The 24,230-nt window shown below is 47.9% G+C and overlaps 7 protein-coding genes and 1 non-coding gene across 8 annotated transcripts; 1 reads left to right on the top strand and 7 right to left on the bottom strand.

The window, feature by feature from the left end:
* Positions 1-7: 7 nt before the first annotated feature.
* Positions 8-123, bottom strand: I302_102351. Its single transcript, XR_002022002.2, has one exon. It is a non-coding gene; the product is annotated as a 5S ribosomal RNA (ribosomal RNA).
* A 454-nt stretch (positions 124-577) lies between these two features.
* On the bottom strand, positions 578-1,379 carry I302_102350 (uncharacterized protein; the record flags this gene model as incomplete). The annotated part of the gene is made up of 3 exons (XM_019187728.1): positions 578-852; positions 947-1,127; positions 1,230-1,379. The coding sequence occupies 3 exons, from the start codon at positions 1,377-1,379 to the stop codon at positions 578-580; spliced, it is 606 nt and encodes a 201-aa protein (XP_019050606.1).
* Positions 1,380-2,558: 1,179 nt separating this feature from the next.
* Positions 2,559-5,657, bottom strand: I302_102349 (uncharacterized protein; the record flags this gene model as incomplete). Its single annotated transcript, XM_019187727.1, has 7 exons — positions 2,559-3,150; positions 3,201-3,337; positions 3,392-3,541; positions 3,593-4,427; positions 4,476-5,356; positions 5,407-5,557; positions 5,620-5,657. The coding sequence occupies 7 exons, from the start codon at positions 5,655-5,657 to the stop codon at positions 2,559-2,561; spliced, it is 2,784 nt and encodes a 927-aa protein (XP_019050605.1).
* Positions 5,658-6,488: 831 nt separating this feature from the next.
* Positions 6,489-14,890, top strand: I302_102348 (uncharacterized protein; the record flags this gene model as incomplete). The annotated part of the gene is made up of 15 exons (XM_065869465.1): positions 6,489-6,549; positions 6,742-7,340; positions 7,383-7,537; positions 7,584-7,932; positions 7,984-8,200; positions 8,249-8,397; positions 8,454-10,740; positions 10,791-12,674; positions 12,748-13,108; positions 13,170-13,434; positions 13,500-13,675; positions 13,731-13,887; positions 13,958-14,033; positions 14,108-14,607; positions 14,693-14,890. The coding sequence occupies 15 exons, from the start codon at positions 6,489-6,491 to the stop codon at positions 14,888-14,890; spliced, it is 7,434 nt and encodes a 2,477-aa protein (XP_065725537.1).
* Positions 14,891-15,230: 340 nt separating this feature from the next.
* I302_102347 (uncharacterized protein) lies at positions 15,231-17,188 on the bottom strand (the record flags this gene model as incomplete). Its single annotated transcript, XM_019187725.1, has 6 exons — positions 15,231-15,359; positions 15,569-15,783; positions 15,935-16,389; positions 16,525-16,668; positions 16,793-17,016; positions 17,090-17,188. 6 exons carry the CDS (start codon positions 17,186-17,188, stop codon positions 15,231-15,233), a joined length of 1,266 nt encoding a protein of 421 aa, XP_019050603.1.
* Positions 17,189-17,822: 634 nt separating this feature from the next.
* On the bottom strand, positions 17,823-19,587 carry I302_102346 (uncharacterized protein; the record flags this gene model as incomplete). The annotated part of the gene is made up of 4 exons (XM_019187724.1): positions 17,823-18,064; positions 18,239-18,463; positions 18,564-18,649; positions 18,761-19,587. The coding sequence occupies 4 exons, from the start codon at positions 19,585-19,587 to the stop codon at positions 17,823-17,825; spliced, it is 1,380 nt and encodes a 459-aa protein (XP_019050602.1).
* Positions 19,588-20,491: 904 nt separating this feature from the next.
* On the bottom strand, positions 20,492-21,341 carry I302_102345 (uncharacterized protein; the record flags this gene model as incomplete). Its single annotated transcript, XM_019187723.1, has 3 exons — positions 20,492-20,757; positions 20,900-21,038; positions 21,147-21,341. The coding sequence occupies 3 exons, from the start codon at positions 21,339-21,341 to the stop codon at positions 20,492-20,494; spliced, it is 600 nt and encodes a 199-aa protein (XP_019050601.1).
* A 1,916-nt stretch (positions 21,342-23,257) lies between these two features.
* Positions 23,258-23,987, bottom strand: I302_102344 (uncharacterized protein; the record flags this gene model as incomplete). The annotated part of the gene is made up of 4 exons (XM_019187722.2): positions 23,258-23,292; positions 23,440-23,501; positions 23,650-23,783; positions 23,916-23,987. 4 exons carry the CDS (start codon positions 23,985-23,987, stop codon positions 23,258-23,260), a joined length of 303 nt encoding a protein of 100 aa, XP_019050600.2.
* Between the last annotated feature and the right edge of the window lie 243 nt (positions 23,988-24,230).

Genomic DNA, 24,230 nt, shown 5'->3' with positions numbered 1-24,230 from the left:
TGGCAAAAACTACAGCACTCGGGATTCCCAACTGGTCCCCCACGTTGGTACTGACTGAGCGACATCCAGCTTAAGCTGCGCTGAGCGAACGGGAAGCGGCGTTTTCTGGATTCTATGACCGTAGATGTTATACAGGGTTTGAGACCGGCCATGTCGGTAGTGACATTCATGACGGGTGTAGAGTAGTTGAGGTATAGTAGGAATAGCATCATACGTGCCAAGGTCTTTTAAGCGGCTCCATCAATATTGCAACATGCGTCAAAGCGTTTTTACTCCTGGTGTCAACGATGTATCTAATGCATGGGTCGTAATTAGGAGTATCGTGGTCATCAAATCTCGACTATTTTGACTTACTACTACAAACAAAGACACCTCTATTGACATCACCTAATTTGGATTAATCTCGATAGAGAAAAAGCGAGGCGAAGGAGTGAAGAAATATAAAAAGAAAAGTTGCATTCTACAATTTGATCGAATGAATGCTGTGCCGTGAAAGCATACATTGTCCTGTCCACATCTTCATCGTCAAGTTCCCCCCAACTGTCATCCAGATACCATGATTGTAAATGTCCACCGATCAAGCATCCCCGTTGAACGAATACCCATATACAGGTGATGCGGTAGTCCTCTGCACGTTGAAGTAGCTCGTATCGGTATTCCCGTTATAATATGAGGTGCAAACCCAAGCGGCATCCCCGCCTCCGGAGGGAGTCTCATCGTAATAGATTTGGAACGAATAGTATGTACCTGAGAGTGATGCCGCTTGGTTGGCGCATTGTTGAATGGCGGTGTTCTGTGGGGTATCACCTGAAAACTGGATCGTAACGGGAGGTCTGTTTGCTTGGTTGTTACCTGGCAGACAATGACATTAACCTAGGACGATAAAACCATCATGACCATCACTCTGTCAATGATGAGGAATAAAGCATGTAACGATCGTCAATACAGTGAGGAACGATGGTGATAGCCACATCTAATGTAGGCGCATAGTGGACTCCGTCCGTTTCGATCATACCCGAGCCTGAATAGTATAATCCGTAGGATACTCCAGGACCGTACACTGGATCAGGGGGTGCGACAGGGGATGCACGGGCTCTTCTGGCTGGTCTCTTGGATCGAGCGATAATCTACTCAACAGACAAGTACTTGATCAGCAATGTCTTCCGTTCCTGGCTCAATGTTGAGATGCGGTTAGGAAGGGATGCAAGTGAACAAGACACGAAACTCACTTGAGCCCTGGTAGTTTGCTTTAAAAGGGGTTTTCCTCCAGGCGATGGTGCGCGTGGGCTTATGGGGAACCGATGGGTCGCCAGGATATCTGAGGGGAGAACAGATAAGGATATGGCTATGAAAAGGATAAAAGAATAACCAAAGATCATCTCGAATAGATGTTGATCTCTCGAATTTACCATAGAGAAGAAAAGAATGGCGTCAAAAAGAAGGTGTGCGTTGATGGGAGTCATGATTGGGGAGGATGCACACATATATACGTATATATATATATACATTACCCAGACTTTACTTGAGCTTGCAAGACACGCTCATGGCTTGTAAACAAGGTAATGTTCTTATCGAAAGAATGAGACATCCCCTCATACCGTTCCTCCATACCGTACACAAGGGAGTATGTGCTCGATGTATTTGTTTCATGTTCCGCAATCTTCTCAAAGTCATCAGCTAATGTTGATCTGTGTCTACTGAGGAGATAGTCCTCTCAGAGATATGCGATGCCATATATAGATCGTCCGACGGTATTGCGACTGATCCAACTTGATATCGAGGCCTTGTCAAGCACGTCGTGAAACCTGTTCGCCACATGCCGAGAAGGGAGTGTCCATCCTTTCCTCGTCTTATCATGCTCACGTGCATGTGCATCACCGAAGTCAATACCGTTATATGTCAAATCGTCAAAACAGTTAGTCTTGTGAATCGTCCTGAGATCTAACGATATTTGGCTGAGATATACGGAAAGCGTGAAGTGTGTTGTCCTATCGAAGTCGTCATGTTTCATCGTGACACGACGGCTATTTATCACTCTTCTTCATACCATTATCTTACCGTTAGATGATTCATGTCTTGTGTCATGCAAGTCAGCCGTTGACGGTTTGCCAACGTGTTAGTCACCATCCCACCTCATTCTTACTCAGGCACAATAGTCTTTCCGTGATTCCACTTGCGGTTTCAATTCAGAAGGACCATCCGGAAGAAGCATAGCGTGATTGATCAGAACCAGAAATGTGAACTGTGTACGGATAAGAGAATATGAGTTATGTACATCTGTCAGTCACATGGCCCGAATCCGCATCTGCCAATGGACATTGCCTTATCAGCAGGACTGAGATCCCCCCCTCAGATAACGGCAGAACCCGATCATTCACAATAGCCCGATCCTGGCCTAGCCTCTTACCTCGATCGTTTGACTCAAGTCTGGCTGGGACGAATAGCTACATACAAGGTGTAACTGGACAAGGCACGTAATCCTCGCTTGCATCGAGCATTACTGAAACAGCAGCGACAAGAGATGATCAATGCATGGAGATCTATATAATTGCCCTAAACTACTCATCCACGTCCATGATCTCACCTCCGAACAACCCTCCATCCATCTCACCCAGCACGTAATCCAGCATATAACTATCCTGCACAAGCTTGTCGACCCTCGCAAAATGCCTCTCAGAGTAGGGTATCAGACCGTCCAACAGCTCCTGTATACTGATGGGTAAAGCCAATTTCTCATCTTTGGTCAATACCTTCTTCTTCTTCTCTTCTCCCTCTTCTTCTATCTCCTCCTCTCCATCTTCGTCAACAGGGTTGGTGGGCCTATTGGAAGAGTTGAAGGCTTGCAGTATATCTTCGGGGGAACGTAGCTTGAAGATCGCATACAGTATCGTTTGGGCGATGGGCGAAGTTTTCGCATTGGCATTCCAGTCTCTTACAAATTTGAGTAATCTGACGAGATCGATGCCATGCAACGTCTGGAGCACTTCATCCACTTCTAATGATCCGATGATACTGCCTTCAGCGGGTTCGGGGGAAGTAATGATTGTTCTGAATAGATTGAGTAATCGTCCAGGCTGAGACATCGATAAAGCCAGTAATATCGCTCGACGATAATCTTTCAACACGATGTAATTGGTGAAATCTTGTTCACTGTGGACCTGATTAGCTGATGACCAGATGGGTATAGTGAGCTGACCTACCTTTGAACAGCTTTGACCAGCGCATCATTCTTCTCTGCTTGCTCGACTTCCGTGGAATCTTCCCAAAACGTGGCGACGGAGTCGGAACCCGCTGAAACGATTGTTTTCTCGTCGCTCGATATGGCGAGAGCCCAGACCTATGGGTAAAATCAGTATTGTATTCGGAATTGTATGAGACCGATGATACTCACCTGATCCTCGTGATTGTCAAGTGTTTTAACGCATTCCTCATCTTTGATGTTCCACAGCTTGACCAAACCATCTCTCGCCGAGGTGATAAGCTGCATACCGTGACTTAGGAAGTCGACCCGCAGAACAGCGTTGGTGTGCCCTTCAAATGTCTGCGCAGATCATCGTCAGTTGGATATCTCAGAAATCGCAGTCTGACCCACCTTTAAACACGAGAAATCATCAAGACTCCACAATCTGACAGTCTTGTCGTTCGCGGCACTAGCCACGACTCTATCGGTCCTACTGAATTTGACCGACCACACACCTCGTCGATGTCCCTTACAACTTCCAGCGAGTTTGAGCGACCCAGCAGCAGAACCTGAAGAAGCGTCAAAATCTACGTGGAATATCTTCACCAGCTTATCTTGCGATCCAGATGCCAAGAACTTGTCATTTGGCGATAAATCCAGGGAATTGATATCTTTCTCATGCACTTTTAGAGTTACCATCGACCTCGGTTTGATAGGCTCGTCAGGGAAGGATGCAGGATCCAGCGGTAAAGATGTGAGATCCCACATCTTAATGGTCCTATCTTGACTTGCTGTGAACAAGAACCTCCCCGATTTGCCCTTATCGTCCATCTTCCTGGATATCGCTACCGCTCCTATACTCTCGGCATGACCCTCACAGATCGCAATGCACTTCCAGCCTTTGCCATCTGGCGTTGGTGCCCATACTCGGGCGGTACGATCTTTACTTCCACTGACGAGCCACTGGTTGTCCGCCGATTTGTCTAGACATAAGACCATATCTTTGTGGCCTGATAGTAGTCTAACGTCGAACGTGGAGGTGGAGTAGAGACGGATGAGATTCGAATTGGTGGCGAGTGCGAGGTGTGTGTGGGAGGAAGACGAGGAGGAATTGAGGAAAGTGGTATCGACTATTTCGTCGTTGAATCCTACTATCTGACGGACAGCCTGTAAAGAGGATAACGAGTGGAAGATGATATTCTGATCCGCATGTATGGACACGAGTGATGATGTTGTCGAGTCGTATCTGCGCAACGAATTAGCTGTGATTTTTTATCCGGACATGACCACTTACATGACATCCAACACGCCTCTCTGCTCATCCTCGTCCACCTCGGCTTCGTCCACCCCTTCTACACCTTTCATCGCTCCTACTTCTGCCCCCTTCAACACATCCCATATCTTCACTGAGCCCGTGTCTCCCCCGGTATAACATAGCAGCCTGCTGGTTGATGACCCGGCGACGCTTTCTTCTGACGGTAATAGACCAAGCGACTCGATCTGCTCCTGAGCGATAATGGTTTGGACGATCTTCGGTGTCCCTATAGCGGTCGCTTTGCCCTTTCCAGCCTTCTTAGACGATCCAACAGTTTCTCCGGATAACATATCCCACACCAAAACCACTTTATCTCTTCCTCCTGTTACTGCCCATTTCCCATCTGAGGTGGTGTCGATCCCTCTCACCACGCTCACATGACCTTCTAACACCGCTTTGGGTTTGACCGCGTTTCCACCGCCTACCACTCTCGCACTGGCATCCCTCAGATCAAATATCCTCACTCGAGCATCGGTAGAACCAGTTATTAGCTCCATCCTGCGTCTCTCTTCACCTTCGATGTTAGGAAAGTTAAAGTGCAATGCCGACACAGGTCCACCATGACCTCTGAACAAGTGTGTCACGTATCCACCTTCCAGATCCCATACTTTGACTATACCGTCTGATGAGCCGGTAGCTAAGAGGGTAGAGTCGGGAGATACAGCTGATATAAGGATAGGAGCGGAATAAGCTTTTGATAGGGCTCGAGTATAGCTGAGTAAAGGTGGTTTAGGAGTCGATGTGCTGGGTGCGGAAGATGGGAGAGGGTAATATCGGATAGTCATGGAAGAATGGGCGGTGATCAAAGTGGGAGGTTCGGTGTGATACGAAAGTGCGAGGGATGTTATCGGTGTTGAATCCTGTATAACGTATAAGTCTCGCATTATCGTCTAGGATTCAGCTCACTCACCCCCCGTATTTTGGCGATCGCCAGACCTGTCTTGACCTCCGTCACCAACACTTCTTCTCCCATTGTGGTGATCAACCATTGTCCATCTTTCGTCAATAGTACTGGACCACCGGTATATATAGGGCGTATCGATCTTGGCGAAGCTCGAAAGCTAGTGAAAGACAAACAGTGTGAGCCATTGTAAATAGGGATGGCACCAACGATCCGACTAACCTCGTTTTCAAAGCTTTCCTAGATGGTTGACCGTTCATTTTGAGCTGTGCTATTGCGATAGATCCGGATCTTGTCCTTCCGGCTGCAGACAAGAATCGAATGTCAACTCAAATAGAGCAGCAAGATCAGGCCAATTCCATTTTTTAGAAACCTTCAAAATAATCCACCTTTGTCAAAAAGTTGAATCTCGAAAGTTAAAATGATGATGCAATCACTTTTTACTTTTCACCCTCTAAAAGGCACCCCTACTTAGGTTTTATGGCACAAGTGGCACCGATGATCCAGCTCTTTGGATCAAACAACGACAGCTCAAAGAACAATGCATCATATCAAGTAAGTGAAAGTGTTGTAAGGCCAGACCTGTTAGCGAGATAGTCATCTAGAAGGTCAGAGGGAGAAGCAACAAAATTCGGTGGGGTCTATTCCAACTTGAAGGAAGTCTTACGGGTGCTGTCCGCTTCAAGGGAGGACGTCAAAAAGATCAGATTTGTTTGGTTCCACAGGCCACTTGAAGGATGTTTCGGAGAGATAGAGTCAGTTTCTGCTTGATCAAATAGCTCTTGATTGCCATATATGCAGCCTAGTACAAGAGGAAGCCATTATAATAATGAGCAGACATCGATGAAGTCTCGCCCGACCCAGAATCGCCACAAATGTGAAAGACGGAATCAATTTTGCACATCAACCGAGGTATGTTGACGCTTGGACCACTAATCACTACTCACTACTCACCATCAAAACTTTGTTCAACCGCCCTATATCTGTACTTTCACATTTTATTCTCACATCCATCCTCATACATGAACAAATACCCCATATAGCATCCACTCATCCCCACGACCACCCGGCGCCAAAGAGGCTCTGACGCCATGCGGATACACGAGATTATCGAACAGTGTGTGGAGTATATCTCGTTTGATGGAGCTCTAGGTGAGTCAAAAACCCTCTTTCATCGTCCTGGGTTCGAACCCGACTTCTGTATCTTTCGCGCCAAGGTATGGCATGGTGGAGGTGGTCCACCTGGGATCAGGGTGAGACATGCTTGGGATGAGCCCACTTCATCGAGGAAGCGATCAAAAAGTTTTCATCAGTTGTGATGAACTGACACTCCCCCTGGCATAGGCTCTGACCCAACGCGTCTCATTGCCCATCTTGTCAAACTCGACCCGTCCCTCGACCACGATTATTTCGCTCATCTCTGGACCCTCCTCTGCGCTCACCCTTCCATCCAAGTCATCATCACCAATGAGCCCATCCTCTTACCTGGCGGTACAATCGAACTAGGTACAGCCCCTCTTCCCCAAGGATGGGTACTTCCACAAGGAACGCAAGCGGACGAGGATCTTACTTCATTATACAAGGAAGGGCTGAGAGGTAGACAGATCGCGTTCAGACTTGCCGGTCAGGAGTTCCGCTCAGATAGACAGGCTGTTCAAGATAGGAAGGAAGCCGCGAGAAAGAAGGCCAAGAAGGCTAAAGAGGCGAACTTAAAGAGGAACAAGGATAAAGTGCAGGAAGACAGTGATGACGAGGTCAAGGTTGATCCATCCGGTGCTGGTATTCTGAGGGTACTTCATGTGGACGATTCGGAGGAAGGAAATTCAGCTCCTCCTGTCGCAAAGACCGATTTTAGAAAGTTGTCTGAGAAATGGGGGGCAAGGTTGAGGATCAGGTGTACGGACGATGAGATTTATTATAGGTTGACTGGGTCGCATGCGAAGGTGAGTCATCTGTCTACAATTCATAGCTAATCACTCCTATAGATACCAAAAATCACATCCACAGTCTTTCACGTTCTCCAACTCGCTGCCATGTCTCGAGACAAAGGTATCACGGCAATCGACCTTGGACCTCTGGTCGGAGCGAGTCAAGGCAGTATGCATTATTTCATGAAAGTTTTGGTTCAGCTTGGACTATGGTGAGTTGTCAGTAGATCTGCAACAAGAGCTGACCCTTTTATCCAGTGCGAAAGTACCCGCCGTGTTGCACGCAGCGATAACGAATATACTCGTCTTCCATCGGTTTCTCGACCAAAATCCCAATTACCGTGCTTTAGTCGGCAAACCCCTCGACTCTCTTGTCGAAGAGAACGACGCCGATGATGGGCCGGATGAACCTGATGAAGACGATGATCTCATCGACCCCGCTTTGACCGATGCTACGAAATTCAACGACTGGGGATTCGATTTCCCTGCCGTTAGTGAAGCGGAGCTGATGGCTGGACATTCCATCAAGCCCAGATTGCTGAAGATGCTGGAGCATCCTGGGCTGCAGAACCATCTTCTGAGGACCAAGAATCTGCTTCCTACATTGGTAAGGCCTTACTACGCCTTTTTTGTACCTCGCGCTGACACCCTACTCTAGGGATGGCGTGGCCATGCTGTTATGCGACATCGCCGAGCTGTGAAGCGTCATATCGATGGACTCGTCATTGATGGCTTGGTCGAACGTGTCTTCGTCGGCGAGTCCAGGACCAGCTGTATACGTCTGTCTAAGTTTAATCCCGAAAAAGTCGCTGAGTCAGTGCAGCCTGAAGGACCAGAGAATATCGAGGAGCTGGAACGGGTTTATGATCTTGCTCGTACGTCACTGTATCGCGTATGATGGCATCTACTAATGCTCTCCTCAGTAATCTTGAGTCAACCTGCCTATACCCCTCCGCTGGATCCGGCAATCCTTAGCATCCCCCTCACTGTCACGTTCGAGCGCTGGATTATCGATCTCGTGCTTCACTCCGAAAGGAACGATGATGACGAACAGAGGGGTATGACGATCAATGTGAGTTTCACTCGAGGCAGAGATGAAAGCCAAACTGACGCAAATCTACCTTCTAGGCGATCTGGCAAAATACTAACTATATGTACAAACGATCAATCGACTTTGCCATCTTACGATCCGATAATGCCCACATCCCGGAGCACCTGTGGTCATACAGCATATCCTCATTCATGGAGACCGTCAAGAAGGAACGTAGACTTAGACTATACACCACCGCCGAGTTCCAGCGCATCATGCAAAGGGAAGGTCAAGTCGTGGAAGGATACCCCGCAATGGCTCGACCTGATTCCACTGGAGATTTCGGCGATCTATGGCCCAAGACATTCTACGCAGCTAACGCCCAACTCAACAAGTTCCTTGATAATGCGAAATCGCTCAACGGTGATACCAAGCCATCCAAAGAGACAGCTCGTCCCCTTAAAGCGTCAGCTACAAAAGGGAAATCCAAGGGACCCGCTAGACCCTCTCGCGCTCTTTCACCTAGTCTGAAAGATGACGAATCTGAAGGTGAGGTTGAACGAGGAAAGAAGGGGAAGAAAGAGTTCAAATACGCCGATAGTGTGCAAGTGCGTGGCAGGCCTAGGAAATACGTCCATGTCGTTGAAGAAGATGGATCGGTAAACAGAAGGATTATCGGTACCATCTATACACGAGATGATCTCCCCCAAGTACTGGTGTATCTCAAAGAGAGGAATATACTGGTCACTGCTCCAGACGGATACACGGGTATCGGCGTTCCTCCTCCGATATCTGAACAAGCCATACGGAATGGTCACCCTCCGCAATACTTCTACCAGTTCCCTGCGAGGGATTCTGCAGCTTATTCGGGCTTACCTGGAAGAAAATCCAAAGCCAGAGCGAAGATGGAAGCTGAAGCGGCGGCAGCAGCAGGTCAAGGCAGCACGCCTGGAGAGGCTGCAGCTGCACTCTCTCAGCAGAAGAAAGGCAAGAAGAGAGCTAAAGGAGCAGGCGGTAGCGGTTCGGAAGCCGTAGGAACCCCTTCAACGGCTAGGAAGTCGAAACGACAGAAGAAGGATATCAACTACGCCGACAAGGTGGATGTGGAGTTGCACGAAGATCCATTAGTGCCGGTGGACCAGGCTACCGATGGGCCTCAGCTTAAAGCGGTCGAGAATCCAGTTCCTGAACCTCCAGTCGACAACAGTCTCATTCACCCTGCACTGACCGAGCCTTCGTCTCGAGTCATCACACCAAGACACTCTGTAGCTCCGGTCGATCAAGTGACCGATCCCACAGTCGCAGATATCTCAGTATCATCGCCGGCACTGCCAGTTGCCATCGGAGACACCCGCCCATCGAAGAAGCGAGGAAAGGCGGGTAAGGAGAAGGAAGCGGATGTTACGGAGGAAGTCGTCGACAGATCAAAACGTCAGAAAATCAGTAAGAAAAGCAAAGCTGCGGAAGAAGCACCTCAGACACAGGATTCTGCTTCCACCGTTAATCATGCCCAGGCTGTCACGATACCTAGCGATGATCCTCAACCAACACCGGGCTCCAGATTTTACCCTATCGACATACCTGACGAGAATTTCATGGATCAGTCAATGGAAGATAGTATCGGTAATGTCTTAGCTGAATTATCTCACTCGGGCGTCCGACCTCGCACTCAATCCCCTACGAACCCAACACAGGCAGCGGAGAGCAGTAAGAAACGTAAAACTGCCTTTCTCGGCACCGCCGATTCATCATCCAAGACATCCAAGTCTGCGCAAGGCAAGACAACTGGAGGAGCAATCGCCTCTAAAGGAAAGAAGTCTGAGGATAATAGAAGAATATCATTATTCGAGTTGCCTGAGGAACCGATGGAGGAGATGCCGTTTGAGTTACCCGACGACATCTTTGCTCTCGCTAAGCCAAGTACCACAAATGAAACGGCGCCAGGTGCCAATCCAATACCACCCAAAAACGCAGCTCCAGAACCTTCGCCTGATTCTCCTTCCGACCCTCCCATTCCATCGGTTCCTCAAGAACCAGAATCGGCTGCCCCGGCACGGGAAGTTGCAGCGTCATCGTTCGCTTCAGCTATTCAGGCGTCAAATGCGGCAGTGGCACCGGATCCACCCATCTCAGAACCCTCTGGTCAATACCCTACAGCTCCGGCCCGGGCTGATGAGTCTATGCCCCCACCAAGTCTGGCATCTACACCCGCTCGGATCACTCAGCTACCCAACCCTGCCGTCGGCTCTCCCTTGTCCCGACCTGCTACCCCCTTGAGAGAACTCTCTGCTGTCCCCGGCATCTTCACGCCCACCTCAGGACCGTTCCACGACCACTCTGCGAAGCCAATAAGGAACAAAAAGCTGCTCCATACGATCAAGGATGGTGAGTCATCTCAACCTCATATCTGGTGCTTCCACTGACAAATGATGTAGCCAAACCCGTACGTGTCGATCTGGGAACGATCAGACGAGCCAATGAGCTCGTTCAGGTGCTCCACGACAACGATGGAGTGATGATGGATAACAGGTTGATTCACGAGCATCGAGCGTGGACGTTCAAGTATGCTGGAACGGATCATCCCAATGCGCCTGCTACAGGATATGGTATGGACAGGCTAGTCGTCAAAAAGACTGTCAACAGCCTGCTGAGCGACGGTCGGCTCAAAGAAACTATCGTTTCTGTTCCCACTCCTACGGGTCGATGGGTCAAATCAACTGTTCTCTATCTGTCGGATCTACCTCTTGAACGACTCCAAGCCTACATCCGACAAATGTCGACCAGCGTCTCACAGTCGATGACGCCGAATTCCCGAAAAGGTAAACCGGAAACACCCACTTTACCAGCGACACCTTACACCGAGCTGAAGAGATCTGCACCCAAAAACGGCGGTAAATTGGCCTTCGATGCCACCCCTACCCGAAACACCATCACCGGTGCACCTAGACCGTTCTCCGAGAGACGAACGGCACTCCTCAAAGAGCTCAAGGTGGTCGGTCAACTGCTCGGCTGGAAGGCAAGTCGGGTGGTGCGAGTACAGATCCTCCATCGAGCCATTCTGCGAGCCCTCTCTCAAGAAGGATGCGGCTCGGTGGCCTCCACTTCGCCTCGGGTATTCGCTTTTCCTCTGCTGTGCGAGGACATCACTGCTGAAGAATGGTTTTCGTGCTCTTTGATACTTCAATATAACGAAGAGATCGAGCATTGGTTACGTGATCCCGTCAATCGAGCTACCAAGCTGAAACATGTCCCCAAACAATACCGACCCCTTGGTGGATTTGGCGGATCATCCACCAAAGCTAAAATGAACACACTTCTTCAGATCATGGCCGCCCTCAAGATCGTCTCGCCTGTTGTGCCTGTAGCGAAAGAAGAGGCAGATTTTTTTGGCGATAACTCGGAATCCAACGGGTTCAAGGTAGAGAACGGCGGTGTCAATTCGACCTACTATGTCCTCCATGATATGGTCCCCGTCTACCACATCGCCTCATTACCGCCTCCACTACTTGGTCTCTTGCCTGCTCGGAATGAAGAGGAAACCGACATCTTATGGTCAACTATCAAGAAGGCCTCACTCGAAATGCAGGTGGATCTTTTGGGTCGGATCGGTGAACAAACGAAACCCTCTTTACCTCACTCCGCAAAAGTCGAAGACACCTTGGACCTCTCCATGGACTATACAAAGCTCTTGCAGCGACCAAAGAGATGGAAGAGTGATCTCACTCTCCTTCCCATACAGAAAGCAGCTCTTGACGAGGTGTTTGATCGATCCACCGGTCAAAGCAGTATCAATAACCGACAGGAACTCGAAGATTTCGCGTATGAGAATGCCCTGCCTCTGCCGTTCCTCGAAAGAGAGATCAAGCGAAGAGCCGAGATTGTCAAAAACAACGCGGCACAAATAGCTCAGCGGCTCAGAGAACACGCTCTAAAAGCTCAAGAAAGACAACAGAGCATCCAGGAGAAGATCCGACAAAAGTTGATCGAAAGGCAGGACATCGCGAGAAAGGCGTGGGAAGAGAAGGTCTCGAGTTCTGCTCAGAGGAAATCGGTGGAATACACACCTGAGCTACTGGCTTTTGTCAGTCAACAAACTATCCAAAGTGGCTCGATGAAGATGCTGGATGCTACTGAGAATGTAGTCGATTATTGGGTGATGATGTGGGAACATGTCAAGGATCTCACGCCGAAAGAACGAGAAACTGCTCTGGAGGAACGAAGGAGATATCAAGCTGAGAGAGTTAGGCTCACCGCTCCCAAGTTCAAATATGGTGTCACTTCGAAGAGGAAATCCGCTAGGAAACCTAAGCCACCCAGAAGTGAGTTATTGGATATGCGGTGTCTCTCCTTCTTTCCGTTCTCTTACTAATGAGTCTTGATTCGCTCGTACAGCTGGACCGCAAAAGCGCGTCAGATCGAAACGTAAATGGACACATGAAGACGATGATCTTCTCATCGACGCCGAAGCCATCATACGAGCTCGATCCAGGGCAAGTGGATATAAAGGTCGACAAGCGATCTTCCAAATATTCCCTGGAGCAGTTGCTTCCACCATTCGAAGTCGACTTACCAAAATCACTTCTCAACCCGGTAAGAAGGCTTATTATGAGAGGTTGGAACAGGCTTGGTACGAGCTCTGGATGAATATGAGAGGTACGGATGAGCTCGTAGATGAAAATCCAGAAAGCCCATTCGAGTTTGATTTGAAGGATCATATTAGGGTGTTGAGGGAGAAAATTGACAAGAGACCTTTGTAAGTCTACTTCGACTCGGGTGAAGAGCCGAAAATATAAGCTGACACTTTCGGTATCCAGACGACTGCTTGCAGCCGCTACACCTGAAGAGGAGAAGGAGCCTGTACCTGGTTTGCCTTTGGACAGTCAACAAATGACTGAAGAGTTCGCATGGAAATACGTCGCCACTGAGCAGCTCAGCTTTGATCAAGCTGCTGATTCCCTCGCTGCCGAGGAAATCAAGATCAACTCCATCGGCGCGATCTCGTTGATGGATGAATCGAAAGTCGGAGAGGAAGAGAGAACAGATATCAAGGACATGGGTCTTTTGCAAGCTTCGATGAAGGTCAGTCCTTATCACCCCTTCTCTCATGCATTTGTGGTAATTAGCTGACTCTGAATGATGAGCAGATGATCATCGGTACACCTGATGCGTACTATGATGTCACGCATGGCAAGAGATTGCTCGATACGTGGTCTGATAGTACTTGTCACGCGGCTATTCAGGATATGATGGATAACAACGTTCTGAAGAAGGTGCCTACTCCTTCGAGGGATAATGAGAGGCAATATGGTTTTACTCCGGTGTAAGTCGCGTCCTACCTCTATGTTCCACCATGCTAATAAGACTCTCTTGGATAGATGGCAACAATTAAACGAAGGGTTTATGATACCCAACTTACCTGAGGCTGCTCAAGGGCTGAAACCGAAATTGGAACCTGAAGAAGGTATAGAGTGGCCTATAATTGGTGAACCGGGGGAATTGGCTGCTCTGATGAATATGGTCTCTAATCATGAGGTGGGTGATTTTCCGCTTTCCTTATGTTCAAAGAAAGGTATAGAATGCTCATTTGTGTATGTGATATTAGGTGGACTTCGAATTTGATGTGCATGAGTTCCCTACTGTCAAGTATGAGAAAGGTCATTTCAACACACGAAGACTCGGTGAGTGTCATAAGAATACATCAATCGCAGCAAATATGTGGTATATGCTGATACTGCCTACTCGTCGCAATCAGACGACGACGCATACGAATTCCCATTCCGAGTGACGCTTACATCCCCTTCCACCTCGTCCCCTAATGTCCCTTATCCAAAGACCAAAACCTGTAAGCCTCTCAAGTCATGGAGTGTCGATGTGGAAAGTACATCCGAGATTCAACGAACAGTCAAGAAAGTTCTCGAGGCAGTCACTCGAACAGGCCAAGAGGGAATGACCAAACCCGAGTTACTCGATGTTCTCGGCTGTTCCCCCCAACTCCTTGACCATGCATTAGCTTCCCTTGCTTCGGAGAGGGAACAACAGGTATTTTGGACGGGGTACGATACTGCCCGACTAGTCTCCGTCGATCAAAGGGACAAGTGGTGCGTGAAGACTACACCTCCAGAATCAAGCGAGGAGGTACACATGGGTCCTAGGAGATGGTACGATGTCTATGGGGTGTTCAGGGAGGACGACTTCGTACAGGTCGTACAGTGCGTTAAGGGGTTGGTAGTTGTTAGACCTGGTATCAGCTTGGTGAGTTAACAGGTTCTAGTTTTTGTCCTGTCCATGGTCATTGGCTGATTCCTAATTCGTTTTGGTTTTGGTTTGGGCGGAATAGAAATTGGTCAAACACAAATTACAAATCATACTGGATCGATTGGAGTTGATAGAGATATTGGAATACCTCATTGATCAGAACAAGATCGAGATGAGATGGTCCAATGAGGGGAGGGTTGTACCTCCCCTCGAGAGTGTGGGGAGGGAGATGGAAGATGAGATTTGCTTTTTCCCTGTTATTGGGGAATTATGGAATTGATCGAATGAATTCATTTTGGGAATTCCGAATTGGGTCGGTCAAGTGAAGTGAAGTGTTGATGGGATGTATTGTAATATATTAATGGTGATTATGTATGTTATGTCCATGTACAGTAGTATTAGGCAATGACTTGGATTTGGCCTCTCGATATCGTTATATCACAAGGTACCAATTCTGTGTCAGCGACCACTCTGCGTAATTCACAACAAACATGCTAGTCCTTACATCGTTGTCGTACATCCAACGATATGATCACAGAGAACGTCAATAATGCATATCAACTGATCGATCAACTACCCTCATATATACATCTCATCTACATATCTGACCGAGTCCTCACTTAAAGCCTCTCAATGACAATGGCAGAAGCTGCACCACCACCATTACAGATTGCCGCTACACCCTTCTCACCTTTCTTCAAGGAGTGGGCGAGGGTGACTACGATTCTGCATCCTGATGAACCGATGGGCTGTGCAGTGAAAATATAACAAGTCAGTTTGAGATGTTCGTTCTTTTCTGGAATGGTTGTGGGTTTAAATCGAGGGGCAAGAACAGAAGTAATGACAATGCAATGTTGAATAGGTTGATACTGCTTCCTTCATGTCTCTGTCTCTAATAAACAGGAAAAAGAGAACGAGAAATGGAAATTGCCGTCCAACGAATAGAAACCGAACTCACATGACCCAAGGCTACCGCACCACCTTTAACATTCACTTTACTTCTGTCCAATCCCAATACCTTCTCAGCAGCGCATGCTACCACGGAGAAAGCCTCGTTGAACTCCCACAGGGCGATATCCTCTTTGGCGACACCGGCATGCTTCAATGCGAGGGGCACGGCGAGGGTTGGGGCGGTGGGGAAATCTATGGGTGCGCAGGCGGCGTCGGCGTATCCTGTTTGAGTTGACGACTTAGTATAACGCATGCGAGAGAGAGTGAAGCGATGAGCGGTAAGTTTGTTGGGTGAAGATGAGGTTTGATTCTGACTCAAAACCAAATATGCTACGTCCATTCTGGTTTATATTTCGTAAACTCAAACACTCACCCAAAATCTTAGCAAGAGGCTTCAACCCCTCCTTCTCAACCACCTCACCCGAGGCCAACACCACCGCGGAGGCCCCATCATTGAGCGAAGAGGCATTCGCAGCAGTGACAGTCCCATCCTTAGTGAAGACAGGTCTAATCGACCTGAACTTCTCCTTCAACAACTTCTTGTAATCCTCATCTTCCTTGACTACCACATCGCCCTTCCTAGTTTTCACAGTGACGGGAGCGATCTCCTCGTCGAATCCACCGTTCTTCCATGTCTCCTCTGCACGCGTGTAGGAGGAGAGACAGTGGTCGTCCTGATCTTCTCGCGTGATTTGGTGTTTGGCCGCTGTGGAGTCGGCGCAGTTACCCATGGGGACTTTGTTGTAGACGTCGAAGAGGCCGTCTACTACGAGGGAGTCTTTGGATTCGAAGTGGCCGAATGCGGGAGGGTGACGGGGGGAGAGGAATCTGCGAGGATAAGGAGAGATCATGGTAGAACAAGCATGAAAGTGTGAAATGATGCCGGATGAGAGCGAATGGAATAGTGAGTGCTTGTGTCAGCTGTGTCAATGCGAGATGTCAAGGGCACGAAACCCAACTCACGGAGCCTGGGACATGCTCTCCATACCACCAGCAACCATTATACCCCTCTGACCGAGTCGGATGTTCTGGTCAGCAAGCATGATAGCTTTCATACCTGATGCGCAAACCTTGTTGATGGTGGTAGCGTCGGTTGATTCGGGGATACTGTGAAGGGGAGGTGAGAGTATTAGCTGATCATTCTATATTCATATGAGATATGATAGCATAGTGGATTCCCAGAGATATGACATCTCAGATAACGATGTAAGAAGAGTAAACGCCCACTCACCCAGCACCAATAACAACCTGTCTAGCGGGCGACTGACCCACACCAGCCTGGACGACATTCCCAAGGTACACTTCCTCTACCTGTTCGGGTTTGAGGTTTGCCTTTTCAAGAGCATGCTTGACAGCTACCACACCCAGTTGAGGGGCGGTGAGGGTGGCGAGGGAACCGTCCTTGGATCCTACGGGGGTTCTCGAGGCTGAGACGATGTAGACTGATTGGGTTGACTGGGTGGAGATGAGGATGTGTCAGTGAGAAGAATAGGTTTAGAGAGGGGCAAGAGAGGATACGCTTACTCACCATGTTGAACCTTTGGTGATGTATTATCCTTTTGGTTAGATGGGGAGATGATCTACGTAAGAATGAAGAGTATATGGATGATGAGAAGGATAATGACATCTGTAGAAAGGTGAGTTTCAGTATCAAAATATCTATCGTACGAGCTGAGCTGCTGGGGCTCGAAGCGGTGGTAGTTGATTATGGTGGGGAAGATGAAAATAGAGAGAATAGGGTAAAAGACGCGACAAGGTGAGATTTCCTGAATATCAGTTCGAAGCTATTTATACGTTAGCTGTCATTGAGTTGAATGATCATATCAATCAGGTGATAGTTGATCATGTGCCCATGAGTACATGCATGCATGAAACAGCCGGTTATCTCAACCTCTGACTCAATTTGCTCCATACAAGCCGTACTGACTGAATCACATACATCGGACGGATCATACCGTACAAAATACGTCTACAGCGATGGAAGCTGGAAGCGCATCAACCGACAAGCGCTCTTGTCGATATCGATACGGTACTCGTACATCTTTTAAGTGGATTCATCAATTTCTATATACAAGACATATATCCATTAACTGTATATACAAAGCTATCATTTCAAGGAAGAAAGAGGGGAAAGACATTATCATTATTCACCTAGCCATAATTCACTTTTACACTTCCCACGTTTTATTCATTGGACGGAACACAAACCTTTGCTCCAGGAGAGGCTACTCACACCATCTCATATCTACACGTCCGTCTGATCACCCCGAAACGACACTCTCGAGTCCCAAGCCATTCCCATCCCCATCAACCATCTTCCAACCCTTCTGAGAGTTATTCCATCGTTTCCTATAAAACGTCACTGGCATCTCGCTCTCCTCCTTATCTGCCATATCTATTGATCCCACAAAATCGTACCCGCTATCACAGTGGGTGATGAGTTTCATTATTGTCAGATGGATACATCGGGCTGAAATTAGAGATTGGGTGGAATGGGCTGTCCCTGTGAGTACAAGAAGAGGATAAAGCTATTAGTCATATGATCCGACTACAGAAGTTATATCACTTCGAGATTATCGAAGATCAACTTTGACATGATAGTACAAGTACGAATTGAGGGCTCTTCGAGCGGGAAGAGAGAGGGTTTGAACGTAATATGGCTAAGCAGTCCACTCACAAGGTACACCCCTCAATCTCAGTTCTCTACAATGTCTCTCCCTAACTCTAGCGTCCCTCAATCCATCAACCCACCAATTCTTGATACCTTCCTCCAATGCCTGTCCGACATCAGCTTCAGCATCGATGATCCAGATCCGATCGTGGGAGTAGAACGCAACTGCGAAGATGATTGGGTCCGGGTCGGGTTCACCACGTAGGAAGATGAGGGAATCTTTGCCTGAGTCTGGGGGAAAGGGGGAAGCACGAGATTAGCAACTGATATACATACATGAGATGAATGAGTACCAGATGGGATAAAGAGGAGTGGACTCAGAGGAACATACCTTTGGCTGAGGTTCTGAATGACGAGTTCAAAGAGAATCCTTCTCTCGCAAATTCAGTTAATAATCTGATCATTATTCGTTTTGACCTATCAGATATCAGATAGAATGGTCGTCAGCTGGATTATCTATTACGCTATGAAGGCCAGTGCAGTATGCCTTCACAAATCAGATGAGGACGTTAGACGTCAATGACTCACGAGACCTGCTCCGAGCTCGTAGGCATCCACGCCTCACCTTTCAACGTAACCTCCCACACACCCGTATCGCACCCCTTCTCTCTATGTTTCCTCATCAATTCCTGCTGATAATCCACCTCCTGTATCTTGGATATCCCCCTCTTCCACGTACTGTTCAGCACATCAATGACGACAGGTCTAAGATGAAAAGGGAGCGCGATGAACGAGAGTGTAGAGACGGACGAGAGGGTCATCATGAAGAATGGGAATTCTTTGGTACCCTCGGAGGGAAGGGGACAATGCGTGTTGAATGACGAGACGGATGTTCCAGGGGTACTTCCCCCATTAGACCCGGATGTGGGGGCATCACCGTCCTCGTCATATACCGATGGTGAGAGTGATTCTATCGTATCTGTTCGGTCGAATGCCAAAGATGACATCCGCTTATGCATCCCGCCCATACCAAAGAATGCTGAACCCGTTCCTGACGTCGAGGTATATTCGCTCCCACTTATTGAGGGACTAGTGGGATTAGTACTAGTGTTTTTCAGTATACCTTGTAATGTTCCTGTACCGCTCGTGGAGGATGAATGACGATGTTGGACTGGTCTAGGTATATCTGCGGCGGTAAACTTGGGACTGAGGGGTGTAGGTGATCTTGAGCCTGCGCTGGGAGGGTTGGGGATAGAAGCGGTACGTTCGAGGTTGAGGCTCTTTCGTCGACTATCAGATGGGGTGGTAGGTATGAAGGCGGATTTGTCGGGTTGTTCTTCCTCTGGTATGATTTGGGATTTGCGTTTGTCATCTTTCTCCTTGTCTTTCTTCAGGCTCGGTAGGTGGAATGGCATGTTGGAGGATGAGCGGTTGAAGTTGAAATTGGGATTGACGAGATGAGATGGAAGAGTTGATGTGTGAGATGTTCTTGACTTAGGGCGACCTTAGATGAGATGGGATGGGATGCTATGGGTGGGAGTGTCGTCTGGTCGATGTAAGGTGTGTGTGGGGTAGTGTATGATAGTATCTGAATTTATCCAAAGGAAGAGAATGAGAAAATGCATTTGTCATACAAGATGTACTTTAGCTTATCTTCTCATGGATGGCGTTCCTTTACGTTTATTTGTACGAGTTCTCCCACGTTTTGGTTCCGTAATAGATGCATTTGGCTTGGCAGGTTCAACAGTAGATGAGAATTGGTTCCATATATAGCACCGTTGCTCGTCCATCATTGCCTTTGTGCTCCTCTCTCCTAGACATGAATGCATACATACATATATGTGCTCAACAGCCCTTGGTCCAGATGCCTTTCTAACGCAGACCATCATACTTGACTCCACAGCTAGTGTCTTTCGATACTACAATTACAGTGGCCCATGGCCGAAGCGAGACATGCCCGAGGCACATGTGTTGGCGCTATCGCAAAGAACTCGACACAATATTGAGAGTTTGGGAACAAAACACACTCCGATACCATCATCAACTGGCGTTCGCAAGTGCATATTCGCTTGGTCTCGAATTGACACGGCGTATAAGTTACATTACCTTAATTGAAATGTCCATTCATACTTGTCTTCGTGTATATACCATACCAATCACACGACAATGTCCCAGGTCCAATGTCCATCGTCCAATATCATGAATGAACCCCCATCCAAACAAAATGCAACCAAACAGAGAAAAATTAACCCACTCAAAAAAAAATGTCCTAACCATCCTCGAAGCCCACCCTACCCATCAAACCTTGATTCAACCTCGCTAATTGATCCGACTATACCCATAGACCGGCGAGGCAGACGCCCTCTGGACGTTAAAGTACCCCGGATCATTATTCTGATTATAATACGACGTGCAGACCCAAACCCCATCCCCTGTGGCTGGCTGGTCAAAGTAGATCTGGAATTGATAGTATTCGTCAGGGAGGGATTGAGATTGGTCCGCACATTGTTGGATGGCGGTGTTTTGCGGGGTCGTTCCCGGGATGGTTATGGTTACGGGAGGTCTATCTGGACCACCGCTGTTACCTATTGGTCAATGCGGGTTTAGCGATTAGCGATGGATGGTATTTCACTTGACTCATCGGCGGCCAACCACAATAGATAGTTGATGCCAAGACTTGGAGAGAGGAGAGAGAGCGGTAAGTGAGAAGAGAGAAGAGATACCCACCTGGATTGTTATCCGTCTCTATCACTCCCGACCCGGAGAAGTAAAGACCATAAATGAGGGACACAGATGAGACTGTCTCGGGCGGTGGGGTGGGCGACGGTGCGGCTCGCTTGCTTGCTCTATTGAACCTTGCGATGATCTATCAAATACAGTATAAGATCAGCGTCAACTTGGTGTTATAATATTAATACAGTGTGCGCTACAAGTCTCTGTTCGAGTGACAGTGAAGTGAGCGAAAGAAACTCACTTGATCCCTTGTAGCTTGCTTCAGGACACTTACCACCCCCGGGACAGGCGCAGGAGGGGGGACGTTGATCCGCGGGTGCACGTGCAAGTGTACATGTGCGTGTGCGTGGGCGGGTGAGTCGACCTCGGAGCATAATGATAAAGAAGGGAGTGTTGATAATGATAATAAAAGAAGGATGGAAGATTGGAATAACATCTTGAAGGTTCAATCAGTATATACGAAAGCCTACCTAAAGTATACTATCATAGGGTGATACGCAATAATCGGCTCTATAGTGCCTACCCAAAAAAAGAGAAAGTGAGTAATGGGGTGGGAGGGGATGCGCTCTTGAGCGGTGGAATATGTATCCTTATATAGGCATATATATCAAATGTTGGTTACATATACGTTAGTGATTGATCAAACACGCAACTAGTGAATGGATGGGAAACCCATCTCAACACTCGCTTTATCAATGGTCTCAATATACTCCACTGACAACATGTTCGTTCCTATTGTCAGAATGAATGGTAACCTAACCTTGTATGAGCACGTGAATCAGCACCGGTCATTCGGGTGCGTGCTCATCCTATCGATTCAGAATCTTACAGAACAGAACAGGGAGAATATCCTACCTGGCAAGCTCATGGGATGTCATCAAGTCATTCGCATTGGCCTGGGAGCGTCCATGAATCCGAGAAACAATATTAAATCTCCATGGCAGACTCAGCAGTGACAAGAGCTGGAAGATCGAGAGATGCCTTTTCTTGAATCTTGCAGAGTCTTTCGAGCAGGACGTCATCGATCGTTCCTCCATATCATACGAAACCAAACCCGGGACCGTACTCGATGACCGCTCCAGTTGGAAGTAGATTTTCTGCATGAAGGGTGTGAACATTTCGGTCAGGGTGAGATCCGTTTCATACCTTGATGAGACAATCATGATCTTTCCACTATAGCAATACAATCATTGACGTATGTATACTTCTTTCTGCCTTGGTCGATGAACGATTGCTTTATCTCGGATCAAGCGAGAAATACTGCACTGTATATGAGATGATACAACATCAGCCATCTCTACGAGTATTCTACGTGGGATATAATCTAACTACCATTCAATACTGTAGATCGGATCAAAGTCAGATCAGGTACCGTGAGAAGGTGCACTTCTCCTTCCCCGACGAGCTGAATCACATCAGTTGGCATGAGGTCATTGGGATAGGACAGTGGGATGGATCCCAGGTACTTGCGATTTTCCATCCGGATGTCTCGAGCTCGAACGAGAATGTTTACGAAGCTTACCAATGCCCTGATGTGTCAATTCGGTCAAATCGTGATGAGCCCCGGGACGGTATTATGCACCAACGAGATCGAGCTGCATCATCGTGAATGCTTATGAACAAAAGTGTGAGGCCAAGGTGCACTACTCGTGCCACGCGTCATTCAGCCCTCTGCTCAGCTTAACCACATCGATACCTATGAATCGTACCATGACCCTGTTCCTTGGATGGAAGCCCCCAATTACCTTAGCCTGAACATTGCTGAGGTCCCGGGGAAGAGTGGATAGGTGTTTGCGAAACATGATCTGGAGCTTACAGATGATTAGAGCGATAGACATCATCAGCCATCTCTTAGGTAAGATGATGACGATCAAGAGTGGGTAAGACTTGTCAGCTGTTAGGCTAAGATGACTTGATTCGATACGTCTTATGTCCACTTGTCAATCATTCCCGTTGTGCGGGACAAATGATCCGGGTCATCTGACGGACATCCAAATTACTGTGGAGGACCCAAAGCCTGACTGAATAGGTTCCCGACTTGTGAGCCTTCCAACTACGAGAGAAAGGGTGTAATCATAAAGGTTATTCCGGATGTTAGTATCAGAACGATCGCATGGTGTTATAGAAACAGTGGTGGGGATATGGAACAGACCGATAGAGACAAGTCCCAGCTGATGACTTCTCTGATTGATTGATGGTGTGGACTGTGACTCAACCTCAGTACCAAAGTTTGAGACGAAAGCTCGTCCGTAACCAAGACCTCGATTCTTCCACAGCCGAAATGAACCAACATGCGTTTATTCCTTTCATGCATTTCCAACGCTACGTCCACACATTCTATACACTCGTGATCTAGTGGTGGCCAGACTTGTGGTGTTTGAGGTGCACTGTTGATTGGTGATAGGGTTGGAAAGGTGGAAAAGCGATAATTTGAAGGTGGGATCGGGAAGATGAATTCGACGAAGGAGAAAAGGGGTCAAGGGCGATAGTCAGCAAAGTCAGAAATGAGATTATAGAAAAGCGAATCAACCCACTGTTGTAGTCGATGGTGTAACCGATGAGGAAGAGGATACCGACAGTAGCGAGGATTGGTTTACTAGTAGGACACAAAGCGATGTCAGCTATTGTCCTCCTTTGGGCCATGCCAACCCTTCTAATCTCTGCCATTCCATCAAAACACAATTCCCCTCGTCTTGTTCTCCATATTCTCCCTCGTCCTTTCTGGCAGCGTCTCTCAAACTCACCCGGAAGCGTTCTTTCCCTCAAAGTATCTACCTCTCAAACCGCCTGCCCGCTCAGAAGAGGGCTTAGGACCTTTAGGAAGCTTGGAGTAGAAGTCGATGACTTGGGCGGTCCTGGCTGATGTTGTTCCTGAGGACTATACATTGCAACAACCAAGATACATCAGCAATCCTTCTCCATCCTCTTGGTAATAATGGACGTATTCATGGGTAATACATGGTGATTTGAGGTGTGTCGGCCGATTGAGCATGGAAATGGTAAGACTCACAACCGCACCGGGAGTAGCGATCTTTGGGGGGATCAAACCGGCGAGAGATCTTCTAGCGGCTGTTGGCAACATTTTTGAGAGGTATGAGTGGGGAGTCAAGGGTGAAGGAAGAGTATGAAATGTACAATGTTGATGATGATGAGTAGCCAGAGTATGGTAGTGAGCAGTGAGTGGTGAGCAAACGCATACAGTGATGGGATGGATAGCTCCGTTACAAGGGAGGGTGGGTCGGAAAAAGGATTAGTTCCGAGTGTGGCACTTGTGAGAGGCATGTACTCGTGCCTTATCTTTGTGGTTCTCGTAGGCTGGAAAAAA

This window comes from Kwoniella bestiolae, chromosome 1 (genome assembly GCF_000512585.2).
Source record: "Kwoniella bestiolae CBS 10118 chromosome 1, complete sequence".
Taxonomy (NCBI): Eukaryota; Fungi; Basidiomycota; class Tremellomycetes; order Tremellales; family Cryptococcaceae; genus Kwoniella; species Kwoniella bestiolae.
This window is presented reverse-complemented; position numbering and strand designations above follow the sequence as displayed.